Source organism: Eretmochelys imbricata, chromosome 7 (genome assembly GCF_965152235.1).
Source record: "Eretmochelys imbricata isolate rEreImb1 chromosome 7, rEreImb1.hap1, whole genome shotgun sequence".
Lineage (NCBI taxonomy): Eukaryota > Metazoa > Chordata > Testudines > Cheloniidae > Eretmochelys > Eretmochelys imbricata.
Window position 1 is genome coordinate 9,607,586 of NC_135578.1, and position 17,807 is coordinate 9,625,392.

The following is a 17,807-nucleotide window of genomic DNA, read 5'->3' on the forward strand; positions in this document are numbered from 1 at the left end:
TGTGACATCCACACACAACATTACATTAGTTCCATATGATCAGTTCTATTCCAATGAAGACCGAGTAAATTCATGTTGCTCTAATGTGAGTCGTGATTTAATACCCTAATTTGTAAGTAGTGTTGTCTGAATGTAGCATGTAATTTACATCCACAGCAGCATCTTAAGACAGACACCAAACAAACGTTTAGCAGTCTGTTACACAATACATGGGATAGTTGACATGTTCCCTATTAAAATTCTGTTGAATTTGGCTGATATTTTACTCTCGGCTTAAACAAATATCTTCTAGCACCTGCCACTGTTAAAGAAATCTGGCCTGATTCTCATTTACCCCAAGATACCGCTAACACTGGATGTAACAACACCCACTTTAAGGCCACCTTATGCTGCCCAAATTCTGTAAAGGGACCTTGATGTAAATGAGAATTAGAGCCCAGAATTTTTTGTCCTCATTTGAGAAGAATTTCCTCTGGTGCAGTGGTTGTTTGTGGATCAGACCGTTGGAAAAGGAGTAATTGTTTAACTCCAACACATATACATTTCAAAACAATCTCACTGGTTACAGAAATAATCTAGTGCAAATATGTGCAGAATTTACAGCTGATTAACACCTTGATGGAGCTTACACATCATTACATTTTCTCTTTGGCCTAATATTTCATTGAAGGTAATCAGGAAGTGAGCTGAGATTTTAGGTCTAGTGATAATAGCTCCATTTGAGAAGCAGGAATTAAATCAAAGCTTATTAAATGGAAAAGAATTAAATTGGTGGTAGATTGTAAAAAAAAAAAAAAAAAAAAAAAAAAAAACCTCATTGCAAACAATGAAGAGTATTGTAAAGTAGTTGTTTTATTAATAATACTTTCCACCTTCTTTCCTTGATTTTCTTGATGACAAGTCTGGCAGACACTAAAGCAATTGAGTTGCTGTCATGTGCCTTTCTTGATATATGTGTATTAGTCACATAGTAGTTCCATGTTCTTTAGCATATTTTAGTATATAATTAAAAATGTCTGCTACTAAGCAACAAAGCATGGCAGAGGTTGATCGCATTCTGTCACTGAGGTAGACAGAAAGGGGGAAAATAATAATCACATGTTCACCTTCTAATCTTAATTGTACTCTAGCTACTTTGATGTGTTGTGATACACATTATTTCATAAAGACAGAGGTGTAAAGGGAGTGCAAGCAATGTCTGGGGGATCACTACAGGTGACCGCACCAATGGAGTTGATGTGGTGTCAGTGTGTCTTAAAATGTCATACATTTGGGGGCCTGATCCAAAGCCTATTGAAGTCTGTGGGAGTCTTTCCACTGACTTCAGTGAGCACTGGACCAGAAGTTGTAGGCAGGCTTTTCTTACCTGTGTTTCTGGCATTCTTTAAAAAATTTTTTTTTGTAGTTTAATTTCTGAGATATGAAGCACAATTAAGTATCCACCTCCCATTTAGCTTTCAATAGGAGTTGGGTCCTTAGATGTCCTTTATGCCTCTGAAAATCTCCCCTTTCAGGTTTAACCCTTACGTATTTACTCATTTTGCATCTGCCATGTAACGTCTCCCGGCTCACCAACCAGTGCAGGTTTTACAGTAGTTTCTTTACCAGACCGCATGAAACACGTTGCATACTTTAAAGCTCAGCAATACATTTAATGGTATATAGATATGAATTTGTGATGGCCAGAGATGGTTTTTATCAACATGAGTTTAGGAGGTTCACATTACTCATAAGTGAATTATGATGGTAATCCCAAAAGCTCAGTATAATAGCTGATGTCCAATCCCTCTTTGAAGCCAATCATTTAGCAAGATTCTATGACATCCTGTGGCAATGAGTTCCACAGTCTAACCAAACAAGTATTTTCTAATGTATTCTGTGTCAGTCACATATTCCAGGAAAAATATTTTACAGGTTTTGGATGCCATCTTTAGTACTCAGTGCGGACACAGAGACCATGAAACAGAAATGTTCTCAGTGTTCAACATACAAACAACCTTGACTCTGCCCCTGGATGTGTTAGTATTTAGGGGCTCAGTCCAAACTCCCAGCAAAGTCAGTGGTATTTTTTTTCCTCTAGCTTAAATGGAAGTTGGCAGGACAAAGTCCTTATCTGCCTCTCACCCATTATGAATGTGGGCATTTGAGCATAGACATCTATTTATTCTGCAACTTGAAGTTTGAAGATTCATTGCTACACCATTAGTTCCTGTGTTAATGTAATTGACATACATTTTTTTGTGATCTAGCATAAGAATTATGTTTAATCAGTGTTCACTGCGCTGTCTCTCACAATATTTGTCTAATTAGAGGTATAGAGAACTCCTTTCCTGTGGGAAAAGGTTGCCATTTGGATGTGATTCTCAACTGTTGCGCTGGTTCCTATTGAGGAACCAGAGAGAGATTTGATTGGTAAAGTATCTTTTATTTTGTGCACTGTGTGTGGTTTATGAGCAGCTTTGTGCTATCCAAATGAATTAGCAGCCTGAAGGAATGCAGACAGCGGACTTGCTGCTAGGTCACAAGCAGGCAGGGGAGGACTGCAGCAACATGTATGGAAAGGGTCAGCCGCCGCCTTCATCCACACTGCCTGTGGAAAGGCTTTCTCTGACCACAGAATGGGCTGGAGCTGCACATGCCTTAGTTCCATGTACACAGTGTCCCATGGAGAGGCAGGATGAACTCTCCATTATAGGGACAGGTTGAAAGTCCTTGACATGGCAGGTCCCTGGGAAGGTCGGATCCTCTGCAAAAATTCAGCCCTGCTAGTTTGACAGGAGGGGCTGCTCCCAGAGCACAGTAAACACCACGTTTCCCTCTCTGAACGTTCCCAATAATGGGGACATTCTGGATCATTTGGGCCCTTTAGTGGTTACAGGGAACATCCCCCTGCTTTTCTAAATGTCTCAGAGGAAAAACTAATACCATTGGTAGTGTTATGAGATGAGTGAATGCTTGTTAAGGGGTGAAAGTTAAATCCTCATTCAAACCGTTTGTATGTACATACTCTTCATTTAACATAGTGGTAAGAGACAGCTAAGAGTCCACACCTAAAACAAGGCCAAATAGAGTCTGCCCAGAAGCTAGCACCATGTGGACATGGGGGTGGGGTCCACTGCGTAGTGAGACCAGGCATGTGAGAGAACACACAAACTGAGACCAGACAAGGGGGTGGGGGAGGCAAAAAGCAAGAAAGCCAGGCAAAAGCAAGAAAGCCAGGCAGTAGCCTGTGAGCACAGTGTAACCCTGGGTAAGCTAGAGAGAGAGCTTTGGGCTCTATTGGCTAAAACAGCTTGCGGCTGTAAACTAAAAAAAAAAAAAAAATTTATTTTGTTCTTGGTTCCTCCTGTGTTCAGAGAAGCAGGACTTTGTACATTCCCTGTATATCAACTGAATTGCATCCCAGAGAATACCAGACTGCATCAATTTCTATTTCCACCTGGAATCCCCCTAGGGCCCTGAGATTTTAATAGCTGCTCGGGTCAAAAAGAGGCAGCCGTAGATTTCCCCTGTTCAATCTTAACTGGGGGCCCCAGATAGACTAACTTCCTGACTATCCTCAGTTCTGGTGTGTCCTAGACCTCATGGGGACCTGCTGATTGCTCAGTTAACATAGTTATTAAGTAAAGAGAGGCAGCTCTGAGTACCAATGTTCTCCAGTGTCTTCTGTGCCTTGACCAGGGTGCAACAATAGCATAGGATAGAGAGACTGTAAGAATGCAGGAGCAATGACTCCTTAAGCCCTCTTTGTTCAGTGTTTGTACAGTGCCTCACGCAAAGTGGTCCTGTTCTTTACCTGGGGCTCCTAGGTGCTACTATGATACAAATAAATTAAGACATGGAGAGGCCAGGCAACACTTTTGGGTTCCTACCTCATTCAAGTGAAACACAAACTGCTATACCAAGGGGGACCTTGTTGACTTGGTTTCTCTGTTACGTGCAGGATCAGCAGAGGTGACATGGATGTGAATATCAAACATAGTAGGGGGGAAATAGTGTCATGAAATAAAAAGCCCAGGCAATAACTGGATAATTGGTTTTTCTTGTTAATGCTGGCATCCTTTGTGAGAAGCACCTTCCCGTGGTTAGAGGATTGCTTCTTCCCAGAGCAGCCTCCGGTCAGAAGCCAGGGGAGAACCTGGTGGGCTGGACTTTCAGTAGGGGGCAGTGTTCTCTTTGAGTGTTTTAGGTATCGATGCTTCAAGTGTCAAGGGTATGAGGGAACTCTGCTGGACCAGACCTCTCCCCATCCCTCCCACAAACAAAAACCAAGGAGCAGGAAAGCAAAAGCTGAAGTAAGACTAGGCAGGGGAAGAAGGTACTGCAAAGGAGGTAGTGATCATAGTTGCCTCAAATGTGAACATTTTATGAGCTCGAATGAGCCACCCTGGGGTAAGTAGGCATAAAATAGCTCCCCTTGATTTCAGTGGGAGCTGCTTCTGCATGTACCACCTAGACTTGTCTCTCCACAATATGGAAGTGACATAAATTACACTTATTTGGCACACCCAAGGCACAACCTGAACTTGTACAGCTTACACAGGTAAAGCACCAACACCCATTTTTTTGTCCAACCTAAACCCAATGTGTAACTTACATCACTATCTACAGCACAGCGGAATTTGACCAAGTATGTTTTATTGATATATAACAGTCAGTACATCCTTCTAGCGAGCTAAGGTAAATGTAATTAATCAGAGTCGTAGAAGTAAGAAGTGATGATGGATCATTTTGTGAGGACAGACTGCTGCCAGTTCAGGGTTGCTCTCTATTATACACTTTCTAGCCTTTTGTTCAGTGTAGTTTCAAAAGTCCCAAATCCTAGGACTTCCACAGCTACTTAGACTAGACTGTCGTCTGCTACTCATTGAAATGAAGAGCTTTTGTAATCTGACACTATATAATGGTTAGTGTGTTCAAAATGTATGGTTCTGTACATGGTTAGAGTAAAAGCCAATATGTATTTTTGCCTCAAACAATTAACATGGAAAGTAACTTAAAAATTCTCAGTGCTGCATAATGTATCATAGGCCTTTTACTTTTCTTTAGCTATTTTACATAGCATATTGTTTTCTGATAAGACATTTACACTACAATAGAAAAGTTTTTTTCTTTTTTGAAAAGTAACTAGTGCAATGTTACACTATAAAGACGGTTATAAATAGGAAATGTATTTATTTGCTACATCAACCCCAACTCCTTTTATATCTCTTATAGATCTAATACTGCAGTCTTAACTCGGGAAACACGTCTATTGACTCCAGATCCATTGGTAGACAGTGGAGAGTCATCCCTCTGCAAGCTCTATTTCAGAACACCCCACAATCTGTACTAGCGTATGGAATGAAGGAAAAGGAAGGGAAGATCTGCCATTGACTTCAATGGGAGCAGCGTTGTGCTCAGAATATACTATGCTACGTGCCCGAGATAATTCCAGGGACTGATGTTAATTATTTCATTAGCGCTATCCAGGCGCTGGGAGCTATATGATCAAAATGTGGCCCCTATGAGCTTCTATTACAAATTGTACAAATGTAATAGGCATAACAGATCAGCTGCCTAAAAAAACCCAAACCCAAACTTTTGTGCTGATTTCATAAGGCCATCTGAAATTGTTCTATTTGAAATCCAGCCCATATCACTACATTACAGCTTTGCAGGATGCCATCCAAGGGGCAGTGTTGCTTCTATCTGATCCTACAGCTTTCAGTGAATCAGAAAGTCCTCTTCTATTGCTGTCTTACATTCGCTGGCCCACAGTTGGTACGCTCTTTCCAGGGTGTCCTCGCTGATATCATTGAATATTTCTGCAAAATAAGATTTTTAGTTAGTAGAAGAAGCTTCTCTGGATGTCAAATTAATTCACAGAAAGTGAGGTAAACACTCCCTGAGCAGCTTTACAAGACTTATTCACAGGGCTAGATTCACAAAGGGACTTAGTCACCTAAAGCTAGAGTCCTGGGGAGGGATAGCTCGGTGGTTTGAGCATTGGCCTGCTAATCCCAGGGTTATGAGTTCAATTCTTGAGGGGGCCATTTAGGGATCTGGGGCAAAAATTGGGGATTGGTCCTGCTTTGAGCAGGGGATTGGACTAGGTGACCTCCTGAGGTCCCTTCCAACCCTGATAGCCTATGATTTAGGCACCACTGCCATTCACAAAATCACTGTTTAGTGGCTGCCTAACTGGCGCCTCAATCTTTCTGGTTACCTGAGTTTCCGCTGGTAGGCATGCACAGCACAAAGCTGCCAAAATCCTGATGCAGCCCCCACAGCTAAGGAGCTGCTCTGAGTCCTCATTCATGCCTAACCCCTGTGGTATTATCATAGAAGGCGTTCCTCTGCCTAACTCCCCAGTGGGCTCTGATCCTGCGAATGTGCTCTGAGCATGCCTAATCCTTACGAGAGCCAGCTGGGGAGCCAACGGGGTGGGAATGTTGCAGGCTGCCTGTGTTGATCTATCCCAGAATAGACAGTAGCCCCCTGGGATTGGGGAAGATCCATACATGAACCCCTATTGTGCCTGATTTGGAGCAGGATCTTGAACCTAGGTTTCCCCCATGCCAGGTGAGTGCCCTAACCACCTCGCAATTGGATATTTTGGGGGTAGGCCTCTCTCTCTCCATCTCTTCTTTAGAAGCTGTTATACTTTGTATAAATAGCTACAGCCATTGGGGCAGAGACATGAACCTGGCTCTCCCAATTTCCTGAGAGTACCTGGGTTATTGGCTATAGTGGGGTCGGGGTGAGGGGCTCTTTCCCTGTGGCTTTTTGTGAGAAAGGGCTGACCTGACACAGGCACCTACTCCAGCGGACAGCCCATGGCTGAAGATAAGTGCCTCCCTCCAGTCTCAGCCAGGTGTCCTAAGTCACTCCCATCCCCCTCCCTTGTCTACACTGCTGTTTTTAGCAGAGTAGCATCCCACTGCCGCCCCTCTGCCAGAGTCTTTCCCTGCAGCAAGGAAAGGCTCTGGCAGTGGGATGGCAGCAGGGAAAGACTCCACCGGAGTCTTTCCTTGCTGCAGGGAGCTGCCAGAGCCTTTCCCCGCTGCTTCCCCTCTATCCAAACTTTTCACTGACACACTTCAGTGTGGATGCAGCCTTCCTGTGGGGTTTAGCTAGACATACCCAACATGCTGCCCCCAGAGTAGAAATGGTGCCTAAATCTCCTTTGTGAATTTAGCCCATAGAGATTCAACCAGGTGGAATTATTACAGACTAGCTGTAGACTGATGTATCACAAGCTGGTGCTATGTGCTGCTTTTTAGTCTGAATTTTATTTCTATTTACATGTGTATCGTCACTCTGGGCAGACATTAGTATCACTGAGGTGTAGGCTATTTAGTTCAACGTATTTTAATCGCATCATATACCAGCTTCCAAGAATTATTTCAAAATGTTTTCAAGCATGACAAAAGAATGTTTACTGTTACTATTTTTTTAAAAAACAAATATAGCACTGTATTTGGATTGTCCTGAAATAATACCCAGTATGGTTTATAATATGTTTGCAAAGTAAATTGGTGAACCTTAAGGCAATTTATTAGAGCTCAGTCTTTAAGTTCTGGTGGTCAGATGCAGGAGCTGAATTCCCTCTCTCTGTCCAGGTCTAGTAAGATGTTAAAGGGTCAATTAAAGCCCTACATATATAACTGCAAACTGCAGGGCAGGCATGCTGGCATGTTATATTGTATTCCTTAGTGGTGGTGTAACGAGGGTTTTTTTTTTTTCTTCTTTGAATGTTGCCAGGACAAGTAAAAACCAAAAAGTTGACAAAGTTCCAAGAGAAAAGTAATTAATATCCCCAAAGACTTTACTGTAATAACCTGATCCAAATCCCCTTGAAGTCAATGGAAAAACTCCCACTGAATTCAACAGCTATTTGATCATGCTCTCAGGGCCAGATTTGAAAAGGTGATACGGCCCCTAAAGACATAGATGAGTGCCTAGTGGGATTTCCAAAAGTGCCTCGCCACAATGAGAGTTAGGTTCCTGGGCACTTTTGAAAATCGCACTAAGCAGCCATCTACATCCAAACATCTTTAAAAATCTGGCCATATTAGCGGGTGTGCCTATGAGTTGCTCTTGTGTATGTGAATGGGTGTGAATATTCCCCCTTTCCCTTGGTTAATGTCTGTCCCTTTTGAAGCTATGTTGCAGTACCTGCCATCCCAAGTCCAGTTGGGAGAGGCATTCTCATCTGGCCTCCGCAGTGTTTCAACCTTTCCACCAAGGCCTTCTTTATTAGGTGCAAGTTGCAGTCATCGTGCCACACCGGGAGCTCCAAACCCTTCATGCACTGAATAATGTCAGCTTTTTCCTCCAGAGTTAAAAGCCCCCTTTCATAGGCCACGTAAGTCATAAATGCCATGTCGATGTTTACTGCTTCTCCATGCATCAGGGATGGTAAAACTTTCTGAAATGAAAGTAAAATTAGCTTTCTCCCCCCTTACAGTAACTAGTCCGGGTTTTCTTAATGCGTCTGACTTTGTAGATGAAAATTAGTATGTGGCTCTCAGTCGTAGAACTAGAGATCTGCTGACTCTCAGCATCCTTTCTATTTCTGGGGAGTGGAGAAAATATTTTCCACATAATTAATGGTACATAAAAATCTCCCACAGAGAGCTTGATTTTGCTCCGATTGAAGGCAAGGGCTGAACTTTGAATGAGAAGGAAGGAAAGTTCCTTCGCAGCAAACACCTCACTTGAACCTTTTCACAGGGACTGAGTCTGTTCGTCCCCATGCCCCACTTCTGAACAGCAGTTTATCATAGCAGTAGTGTTTGGAATCTTAAAACCCTGCAATATTTGTATTGTTATAACTGAGATTGTTGCTGCTATTTATGTTATGCTACTGCCTAGATGCGCGCGCTCCTTTGTGCCTCTGTACAAATAAGACAGTCACTGGCTCAAAATTTCTAACAAATCAAAACAGATAACATAGACAAAGTTGGGAGGGGAAACTGAGGCACACAGAAGGGACATGACTTGCCCACTGTTCTACATCAGGTAGAGCTTGGACTAGATCCCAGGTCTCCTGACTCCCAGGTATATGCTGCCTCACAAGTATAATACAAAACAAAACCTTTCAAGAACATTTTTACTATGATTAAAAACTTGTTGGTTTTTTTTAATACGACATTGCAAACTAAAATTCGTGACTGACCATTTCCAGTTCTGGGCTTATAAGGTGACCAAAATCAACCAATCTGTCCAGGTCATCCTCCCAGAGATTGGGTGCAAGCTCTTCCAGCATTGTTTCTATGGCAAGCCTGGTTGTTTTTAGAGCAGCATCACCATGATTGACCAAGCCGTTGTGAGACTGGAACTTTGTATCCAGCATGTATTTTCCATGGCTCTTCAGTAGATCAAAGAGCCCTTTGTGTTTCATGAGCGCCATCTTGAATAAAGAATGGAAAGAAGTACTTTAAAAGGTGAATTTTTATATCAGCAAGTAATACACTGTAGGAAAAGTACATATTGAAATACATACAACTAGTACTATATTATCCTAGTGCATGCATGCCAATAAATGTTGGATTACTGGTTGCTTCTGGCTGTCCAGGTACAGGTAGTTTGCAAAGGGCTTTTCCATCTATCTGGCAAGCAGGTTAAGGCCCTTTTAACGAGATGCTGGACCTCACCAGGATAATCCAGGCTTTCCCCCCAGGATTGTTTTTAGAGAGAATTGAGTGAATGCGAGTGTGGGTGATATAGTGGGCTGGGGGTTTTGGAAGGGTTTTTAGTTTTGTGGGCAGCGGTTCAAATTGCATAGGTTTTACTAATATTGTATGTATGTATTTGGGATGGATGCATTTTTAATACATTTAAATACTTCTTAAATTGACACAATAATCCTACTTTGCACTACATTACATCGATAGATCTCAAAGCTGTTTGCATATGTAAATTTAAGGGCATAACTGTAGATTTACAATGAGAGCAGAATTTGGCCCAGAAAGATTGAGAATACCATTGGTCAACCAAACTCAACATATATTTTGAACATTTGAGGCATGTATAAATGGTCTTGTAGAACACGTCTTTGGCTAAAAATGTAACTAACTTCCCTGTTTTTCCTCCATTCTGAAAAAACTAAAGTTTATCTTTACTCTTAGTGGACGGTGATCCAAAGTGAATAGAGGTAAATAGACTCCCATAGATTTGAATAAGTTTTGGATCAGGTCCGATATGAAAGAGTTTTCTTCCATCTGTTTTCTCTACAGTTGACATCTGGCTTTGCTATATGTTATGTTTCAGAGTAGCAGCCGTGTTAGTCTGCATTCGCAAAAAGAAAAGGAGGACTTGTGGCACCTTAGAGACTAACCAATTTATTGGTTAGTCTCTAAGGTGCCACAAGTCCTCCTTTTCTTTATATATTATGTGTATCTTGAAAAATTATCAGCGGTCCTGTAGCAGGATGGTAACCCTGCTCCTGCTGGAAGGGGATAGAGCAGCCCTGGAGAGGGCTGCAGTGAGGAGAGCTGGGCTAATTGGGAAAGCAGCTACAGCTGTAGCCAGTGCCATCAGGGCCCAGCTGGCCCTCATAAGAGGGCAGTGGGCCAGAAGCTGAGACAGTCTCTCTCTAGCCCCTGAGAGAGAAGGACCTGGCTGCCTGGGAAGCTGAGTGGAGCAGTACTGTGTGAAGGGCAGAGGGAGCTGGGGAGCTCCAGCCTAGTAAAACCCCAGGCTGCAGGCCTTGTCAAAGGCCTACAAAAGGGTACTGGGGCTTCCAAGGGGCAACCCCTAGATAGGCAGAGGCAACAGGTCCAACCCCCCTCCCCCTCTGCCAATGATGAGTGGCCTTTACAGACTGCAGTCAGCCCCGGTGAGTGGGGGCTAGATGGTGACTGACAGTAGCCACTGAGGTGAGGTGGGGATAGAGGGTTGGGGATTCTCCTGAATGGGGAGACCCAGATTGTGGGTTGCTGCGGTGGGCAGAACCCCTGGGTGAAGGGCACCAGGGTCCGGGAGAGACACGGGGCCCAGCGGTAGGCAAGACATCAGCTGGCACAGGGTACTCCAGGGCTGGGAAGAGCTAATTCCCTAGACAACCAGCAGGAGGCGCTGTGCTGGTGAGTCGTCCCAGCCTGTCTCTCTCCCCCCCCCCCCCCACAGGTCCCAAGAGGCTGGGCTAGGCACACTTTTAGATTCTTAGAAGCCAAACTACTATAAAATATGTGGGTGACCATGATTAATAAATAATGAGATTTGGTTGTCCAACTTCTTTTGGTGGCTTTGAAAAGCCCACCCTTTGGGTGTTTAAAACATCTTACACAAAGCTCTAGGCTCACACACAGATCTAACTTTTTATTAATAATTAATATAGCAAAAGTACATCTTGGTGCAAGAGTACAAAATGGTACCTTCAAAATTTCACCAAGACCGTTGGAGATGTGTCGACGGGGAATAGTTTGGATGAAGGATCTGTCCAGAAAAGTAGCTACAGGAGGAGTGTAGCCTCCAAGCTTGTTCTTGCACTGAAGGAAATTTACACCATTCTTTGCTCCCACACTGGCATCAACGTAAGCTAAGAGGGTCGTTGGGACACGAATATAAGGGGTGCGTCTTCTATAGAGTGATGCTGCAATGCCTACGATATCAAGGCAAACCCCTCCTCCAATTGCTATAATGGGCTCTTTACGCCTGTCGATGCCGAAGTTGTGAACTTCTTGCAAGATGCTTAGGACCAGATCCATGGATTTGGTTTCTTCTGTGGTGGGCAGGGAAAGGATTTTATAATGAACATTATTGGCTTCAAAGTACTTTCTCACTTTTGAGCCATAATATTCATCGACAATCTGATCCATTACAATAAAACGCCTCTGTTCTCTTTCTCTGTCAATGGCTATCTCTAATTGCTGAGAATCTATGATGTGCCCAAAAAGGAGTGTACTGTTGGCAGGATCCAGAAGATTGCATGTTTCTACCACTTTGTAGCAGAAAGAGATGGGAGCTTCAACTGTCCAGGAAATTCCAAGGTCTGAAACACTTTTGCCTCTGTCAGGGATCACAAAACATGGTGTGAGATCAATTAAGCTAGGTACCTTCTATGTAAAAAAAGAATTTAAAAATGAAGCAGCTAGCTTACCAATTGAAATATGCAATCTCTCATTAAAGTTTACTACTACACCAGAAAAGAGTAGGGTTTCAAATATTGTACTGATCTTTAAAATAGGCAATAGGGGTGATTCTGGGAATTGTAGAGTAGTCCGCCTTGCTTCAGCACCAGGAAAAATGGCTGAGGGGATCATTAAAAATGAAATGAGGAAACAGGTAGGTGGATAATGATATAACAAAGACTAATTAGTATGGCTTCTGTAAAGGCAAATTGCTCCTCTCAAATTCACTAATTTGTCTATAAGATAGTGGAGATGAGTGCTCTAATTTATTTAAATTTTCAGGAAAACCTTTGACTAAGTTCCTTACATGTGGCTATGAAAGAGAGACCAATTTCCAACATGGCAACGTTTTAACCATGAATTACCTGAGGTTCTGTATTAAGACAGATGTTTCATATACATTTCTTTTTAATGAACTTGGAAGGGCAGGGAGTGAGAAGTCCTGAGCCAAAACTTACAGATGACACAATTATTTATGCTGGTCAAGACTAGGGAAGATTGTGAGGAGTTTCTTCAGAGGGACCTAGCAAAGCTGTCTAGCGAGCTGGCGGGAAAGTGGGGCAGCAGAGGCAATGCGTGGTGATTAGGAGCTCTAGCCCACCTAGGGTTGCCAACTTTCTAGTTGCAAAAAACGTAACACCCTAGCCCTTCCCCAAGGCCCTGCCCCCCGCTCACTACTGGCTCACTATCACTGGTCTGGGGAAGGGGTTGGGGTGCAAGAGGGGGTGAGGGCTCTGGGGTGGGGTCAGGAATGAAGGGTTCAGGGTGCGGGAGGGAACTCTGGGCTGGGGCAGGGACTTGGGGTGTGGGAGGGGGTGAGGGCTCCTGCTGGGGTTGAGGACTCTGGGGTGGGGCTGGGGATGAGGGGTTTGGGTGCCGGAGGGTTCTCCAGGCTGGGGGGTGAGGTTGAGGGATTCGGAGTGCTGGAGGGGGCTAAGGGTTGAGGCAGGGGGTTGGGGTATGGGAGCGGGTGAGCGCTCTGGGCTGGGAGTGCTGGCTCTTGGGGTGGGGCTGGGGACGAGGGGTTCAGGGTGTGGGAGGGGGCTCTGGCTGTGGGGATCTCAGGGCTGGGACAGGGGGTTAGGGCGTGGGCTTACCTCGGGCGGCTCCTGGTCAGCGCCTCAGCAGGGGCGTTAAGGCAGGCTGCCTGCCTCTCCTGGCACCCAGTGGTGCTGGAACATTTTTAGTAGTGGCGGTGTGAAAGCCAGCCCCCTTACCCCATCCGCCCCCACCCCCCCAGAGCCTGGGAGCAGGGCTGTGTCTCCGGGAGTGGGGGACCCAGACAGGAGTAACGGGGGGGGCAAGGCCACAGAGGTGGTGCTGACCGGAGCTGTCAGGGTCCCTTTTCAACCAGGTGTTCCAGTCGAAAACCGTATACCTGGTCATCCTAAGCCCACCATACAGTAGCCCCCAATAGGCCACAGGAGACGCTGAAGGAACTGAGACCAGGACCTGTCACTTAGAGCATGAGTATTGGAGGGGCCCTGCCTTGGTGGGGAGATTGGGGTGAGACTGGAATCCATCCCCCAACTGGGACAGGGGCTCCTTCACCCTGCCCCCCACCCTCTCTCACTCCAAGCAGTGGATCCTGGTTTCCGCTGCTGCTGTATCTTCCCTGGGCCTTCCAGGGACTGTTGTGGGGCAGGCCATGGCTCCTAAGTGCTACTCGTTGTCAGCCCTGACCCTTTCTCCCCACTAGCCCACCAGACCGGAGCAGCAGAGTGGCCTGGGCTGGAGCTGAGCCAGATGGCCAGTGTCATGGTGAGACCCATCACAGCCCTTCCCCTTGCCTGCCCACCCGCTGCAAGCAGCTGAATTAGCTAAATACCATGAGGTTTGAGCATTGGCCTGCTAAATCCAGTGTTGTGAGTTCAATCCTTGAGGGGGCCATTCAGGGATCTGGGGCAAAAATTGGGGATTGGTCCTGCTTTGAGCAGGGGGTTGGACTAGATGACCTCCTGAGGTCCCTTCCAACCCTGATATTCTCTGATTCTATGAACGGGCATCAGAGGTAGGCATGCCCACTTCCGCCTCCTCACTGTTGGAAGAATCATGATATTGGGCTAATTCCGTGATTTCAGTGCAGTCCATGAAATCGTGATCTACACAGGGCCTTGTTTCTAATGTTTGCGAAGGGATCCTCTTAGCGGCAACACATAGTTGTGCTGCGCTTTCTCAGAGCTTGTGGTAACTCCAAAACTGACCGCTCTGGCTTTAATCCAGCTAAGTCCTTCTATTTTTAAGCAGTTCTGCAGTTGAAATAGCTTTCTTACTTTGGCAACCCATACCCTGGCCCTAATCCCAGGCCCGTATTCTGTAATAGTTCAGATCTACTGTGGAGCTTCTTGTTTCCCTTTTGAGACAGAACTTGCCTTTCTGGGATGAAATAGCAGAGCTTTTCCAGTAGAGGTCAGCCTGCCATAGCCTATACCTGGTGATTTTTCAGGACAGAGGTCAAAGCTTTTTTGGCTTAATCAAGCCTTTAACTAGGCTTGGAAAAATTGTATTTTCCACAACATATTTCTAAAGAAATGATTTTTTTTCATGTTTTACAATGTTCTTCCCACAACTTTTTGATATTATGCCAAGATGAAACAATTTTTTGATTAAATTATAATCTTATTTTTTTTATTTTCACTTTTTTTGCTTTCCCCTTTCCTCTCTTTTGTTGTACTTTTATAGACATAAAAAGGGGCAAGGAAGGAGGGAAAAAGAGAAACACAAATGATTTGAATTGAAACCTAATTTTTTGTTCCATTTTGATGAAAAAATGTCGTATTTTTGGCAAAAAAAATTGCTGAAAAATTTAGAATAGTTCAGAGACATTTTACACTGACATGTTTTCATTTAAAATAATTCAGTCACATCTACCACTTCATATTTTTCCCCTTGTTTATTTAGGTCCAATTTTCATTTTTTCCCCTTTGGTTTCAGTGAGAACAGAAGTTAGCCCTAAAAATGCAACAGAGCCTATTAAATTGGATTATGGGTGGGGAAAGATTTCCAAAAGGGGCTTAGTAGAGCCTGGTAAAATTGTTTCAGCAAATAGTAAATTCACCAAAAAATGCCTTGGCTGGGAGGGGCGGGGGGTGAGAAGTACTGAAACTATCTGTGAATTCAGGTCAACTTCAGGGACCCATCTCAGGTAGAAAAAGGACATTTTCATTTTCAAAAAAGCCAAAATAGTTTTGACCATTTCAAAATGAAATGATTTGACTTTTTTCGTTTCATAGGTTTAGAAACTTAGCTCTATGCCTTTTTTAAAAATTTCATTTTGGGTTGGAAAAAACCCTGGAAATGGAACGAAATGAAAATCTGACAAAAATTATTTTTGGTTTTTATATTTAGTTTCATTTCAGGTGTTGTTTTTATCCGAAACAGTTTCTTTCTCTCTTCCCCCTCAACCCCCTCCATTTTGCGATTTCATCAAGAAAAACCCCCAAAATTCAGGTTTGGTTTGAAACTAACCACATTTCCCCCCCTAGGGCTTTTTTATTTGGCACCCAAAGAGAAAGATCAGTTACTTGTATTATTCAGAGGCCTAAGGAAGTACACAGATGCCTGGTGGATTTTCAAAGGGTACGTCTACACAGCAAAAAAACCCCGCAACATCAATTCTCAGAGCCCAGGTCAACTGACTTGGTCTCATGCTACGGGGGCTAAAAAATAGCCATGTAAACGGTGGGGCTAAGGTTAGAGCCCAGGCTCTAAAATGTGGTGTGTACGTGGGGGGAGGTAGGTCTCTGAGCCCCTGAGTCAACTGACCTGAGCTCTGAGACTCGCTCCTGCAGGGTTATTTTTTGCTGTGTAGATGTATCCAAAACCACCTAAACCCAGATTATCATATGTATTTAGGCACCTGCCTCCCACAGCAGTCAATGGGAGGTTGGCACCTAAATACCTTTGGCCATCTGGGCCGTAAGTGCCTAACTTCCACTGAAATCAATGGATGTTAGGTACCTACCTGCTTTTCCTACTAGGCACCTATCTGCCTCTTTAGGGATGTAAATGCCAGTAAAAATTGGCCCCAAGTGACTTAGAGACTTTTGAAAATTGTACTCATGATGTTTATGCTTTTCAGAAGTTGTTATTCTGTCTTTGTTTAAGCTAATACAGTAAAAAAGTTACATGAATATAAAATAAGCTCAATCAAATAAATACATTTCAGAGGAGATTATTACTGTGTGCATTTATTTTTGAAACTTTGGCCACTAAAGAGAGGGTTTGGTTTTGAATGTTAATTACAGTACAGGAATCTGTTTTAGATGTCAGAGGTAACTTTAGCCACATGGGAGATGGTCAGGTGAGGAGACAGCCTGGTCTGAATTGCAGAATGCCTACGAAATAGAGCCCAAACCTGCCATTTGCTAACGGATATTTTACATGAGCAATTCTTTGCGGACTGGGCCTTAAGTCAATTAATTACGTTATTGACTAAGGACCCCATCCTGGAATGAGCTCTGCACAAGCAGACCTCTATGCCTGGATAGAGCCCCACTGAATTCAATCCAGATCTGCCTACGCAGTGTCTGCTGCGGAAGTGGCACCTTATTTACCTGTTCCTGCTGAAGCCAACGGCAAAACTCCTATCAAATTCATTGGGAGAAGGATCAGACACAGTGATGATAGAATAAAGACACTGCAAATATTGGAAAACTTCTGATGTTCAAAAAACAAAGCCCCACATTTGTGAGTATTCCATTCATATTTAATAGCAAAATGAGGCTCTGTATTCTGCTGAAAGGGGATCCTCCTGCAATCCAAGGTTAATTAAGGAGGGAGACATTCCTGCAGAGAGCTGTGTTTGGCCTGAAGGGAAAACATTCACCCATCCGTGACCTCCTTTTCTAACCTTGCCACAGGTGGAGAACTTCCCCTAAATTTTGTGACAGCTGCATTCTGCTTTTTGATCATGTCAGTGGTTTTTAGTACCTTTGCATTTGTTTTTCCAAGCTATGTATTTCATTACCCGACTCTGTAAACATCTGCTACACACCCCATTTTATCCACAATGATTATGAATATGCACTGACTGACCCCAAACTGCGAAAATCCCCATGTTCCTCTAATTACTCCTCAGACATTTTAAGAAAGCTTCCAAGCTTTATCTGCTACATACACAAAAGTGTGAAAAAATCAGAGAGGGGGATAATTATCTCCCCTTCAACTCACTCCATTTATGCCAAGGTGTATGATGAACACCTGATTTGTGCGGCACTGCTGGCACACAGAAAGATGGGTTGAGAAACACGTTTGAGCCTCTACTTGGAATGTCTCCTCTTGGTGGGTTTCAGTCCCACTCACCGCAGTGACATTAGATAACATTTTTCAGTTGCACAAGCCTAACAAATCTCTCAATTTCCCCCACCTGAAAGGTGATATAACACGACTAACCCAAGCCAGATTGATGGCAAGCTCGTCATCAGATTTTTATCAAGTATTCTTAGCACAAGCTTTTATACTTACATTTTAGCCTGTGAGGTGGTTATCTTATCTTCGGAGTTGCATATGGCTTCCCCCTTCTTGATCCGACACCAAGTGCTCTTGATCCGCACCAGCTGAAAATCAGTCTGTTTGGGATTCTCAGGCATGACTTTTGTGGCCTTTTTGGCTAAGATCTCTTCAGACACCGGCATCTTTCCAGCAGATGAAATCTCTAGCTTGAGAGATCTCACCTAAGTGAGTGCC

The 17,807-nt window shown here is 43.8% G+C and overlaps 1 protein-coding gene across 1 annotated transcript; it reads right to left on the reverse strand.

Moving 5' to 3' along the window:
- Positions 1-5,706: 5,706 nt before the first annotated feature.
- Positions 5,707-17,755, reverse strand: LOC144267446 (2-epi-5-epi-valiolone synthase-like). Its single transcript, XM_077821427.1, has 5 exons — positions 17,586-17,755; positions 11,364-11,997; positions 9,164-9,397; positions 8,161-8,413; positions 5,707-5,807 (listed from the first exon to the last, which is right to left on the reverse strand). The coding sequence occupies exons 1-5, from the start codon at positions 17,753-17,755 to the stop codon at positions 5,707-5,709; spliced, it is 1,392 nt and encodes a 463-aa protein (XP_077677553.1).
- Between the last annotated feature and the right edge of the window lie 52 nt (positions 17,756-17,807).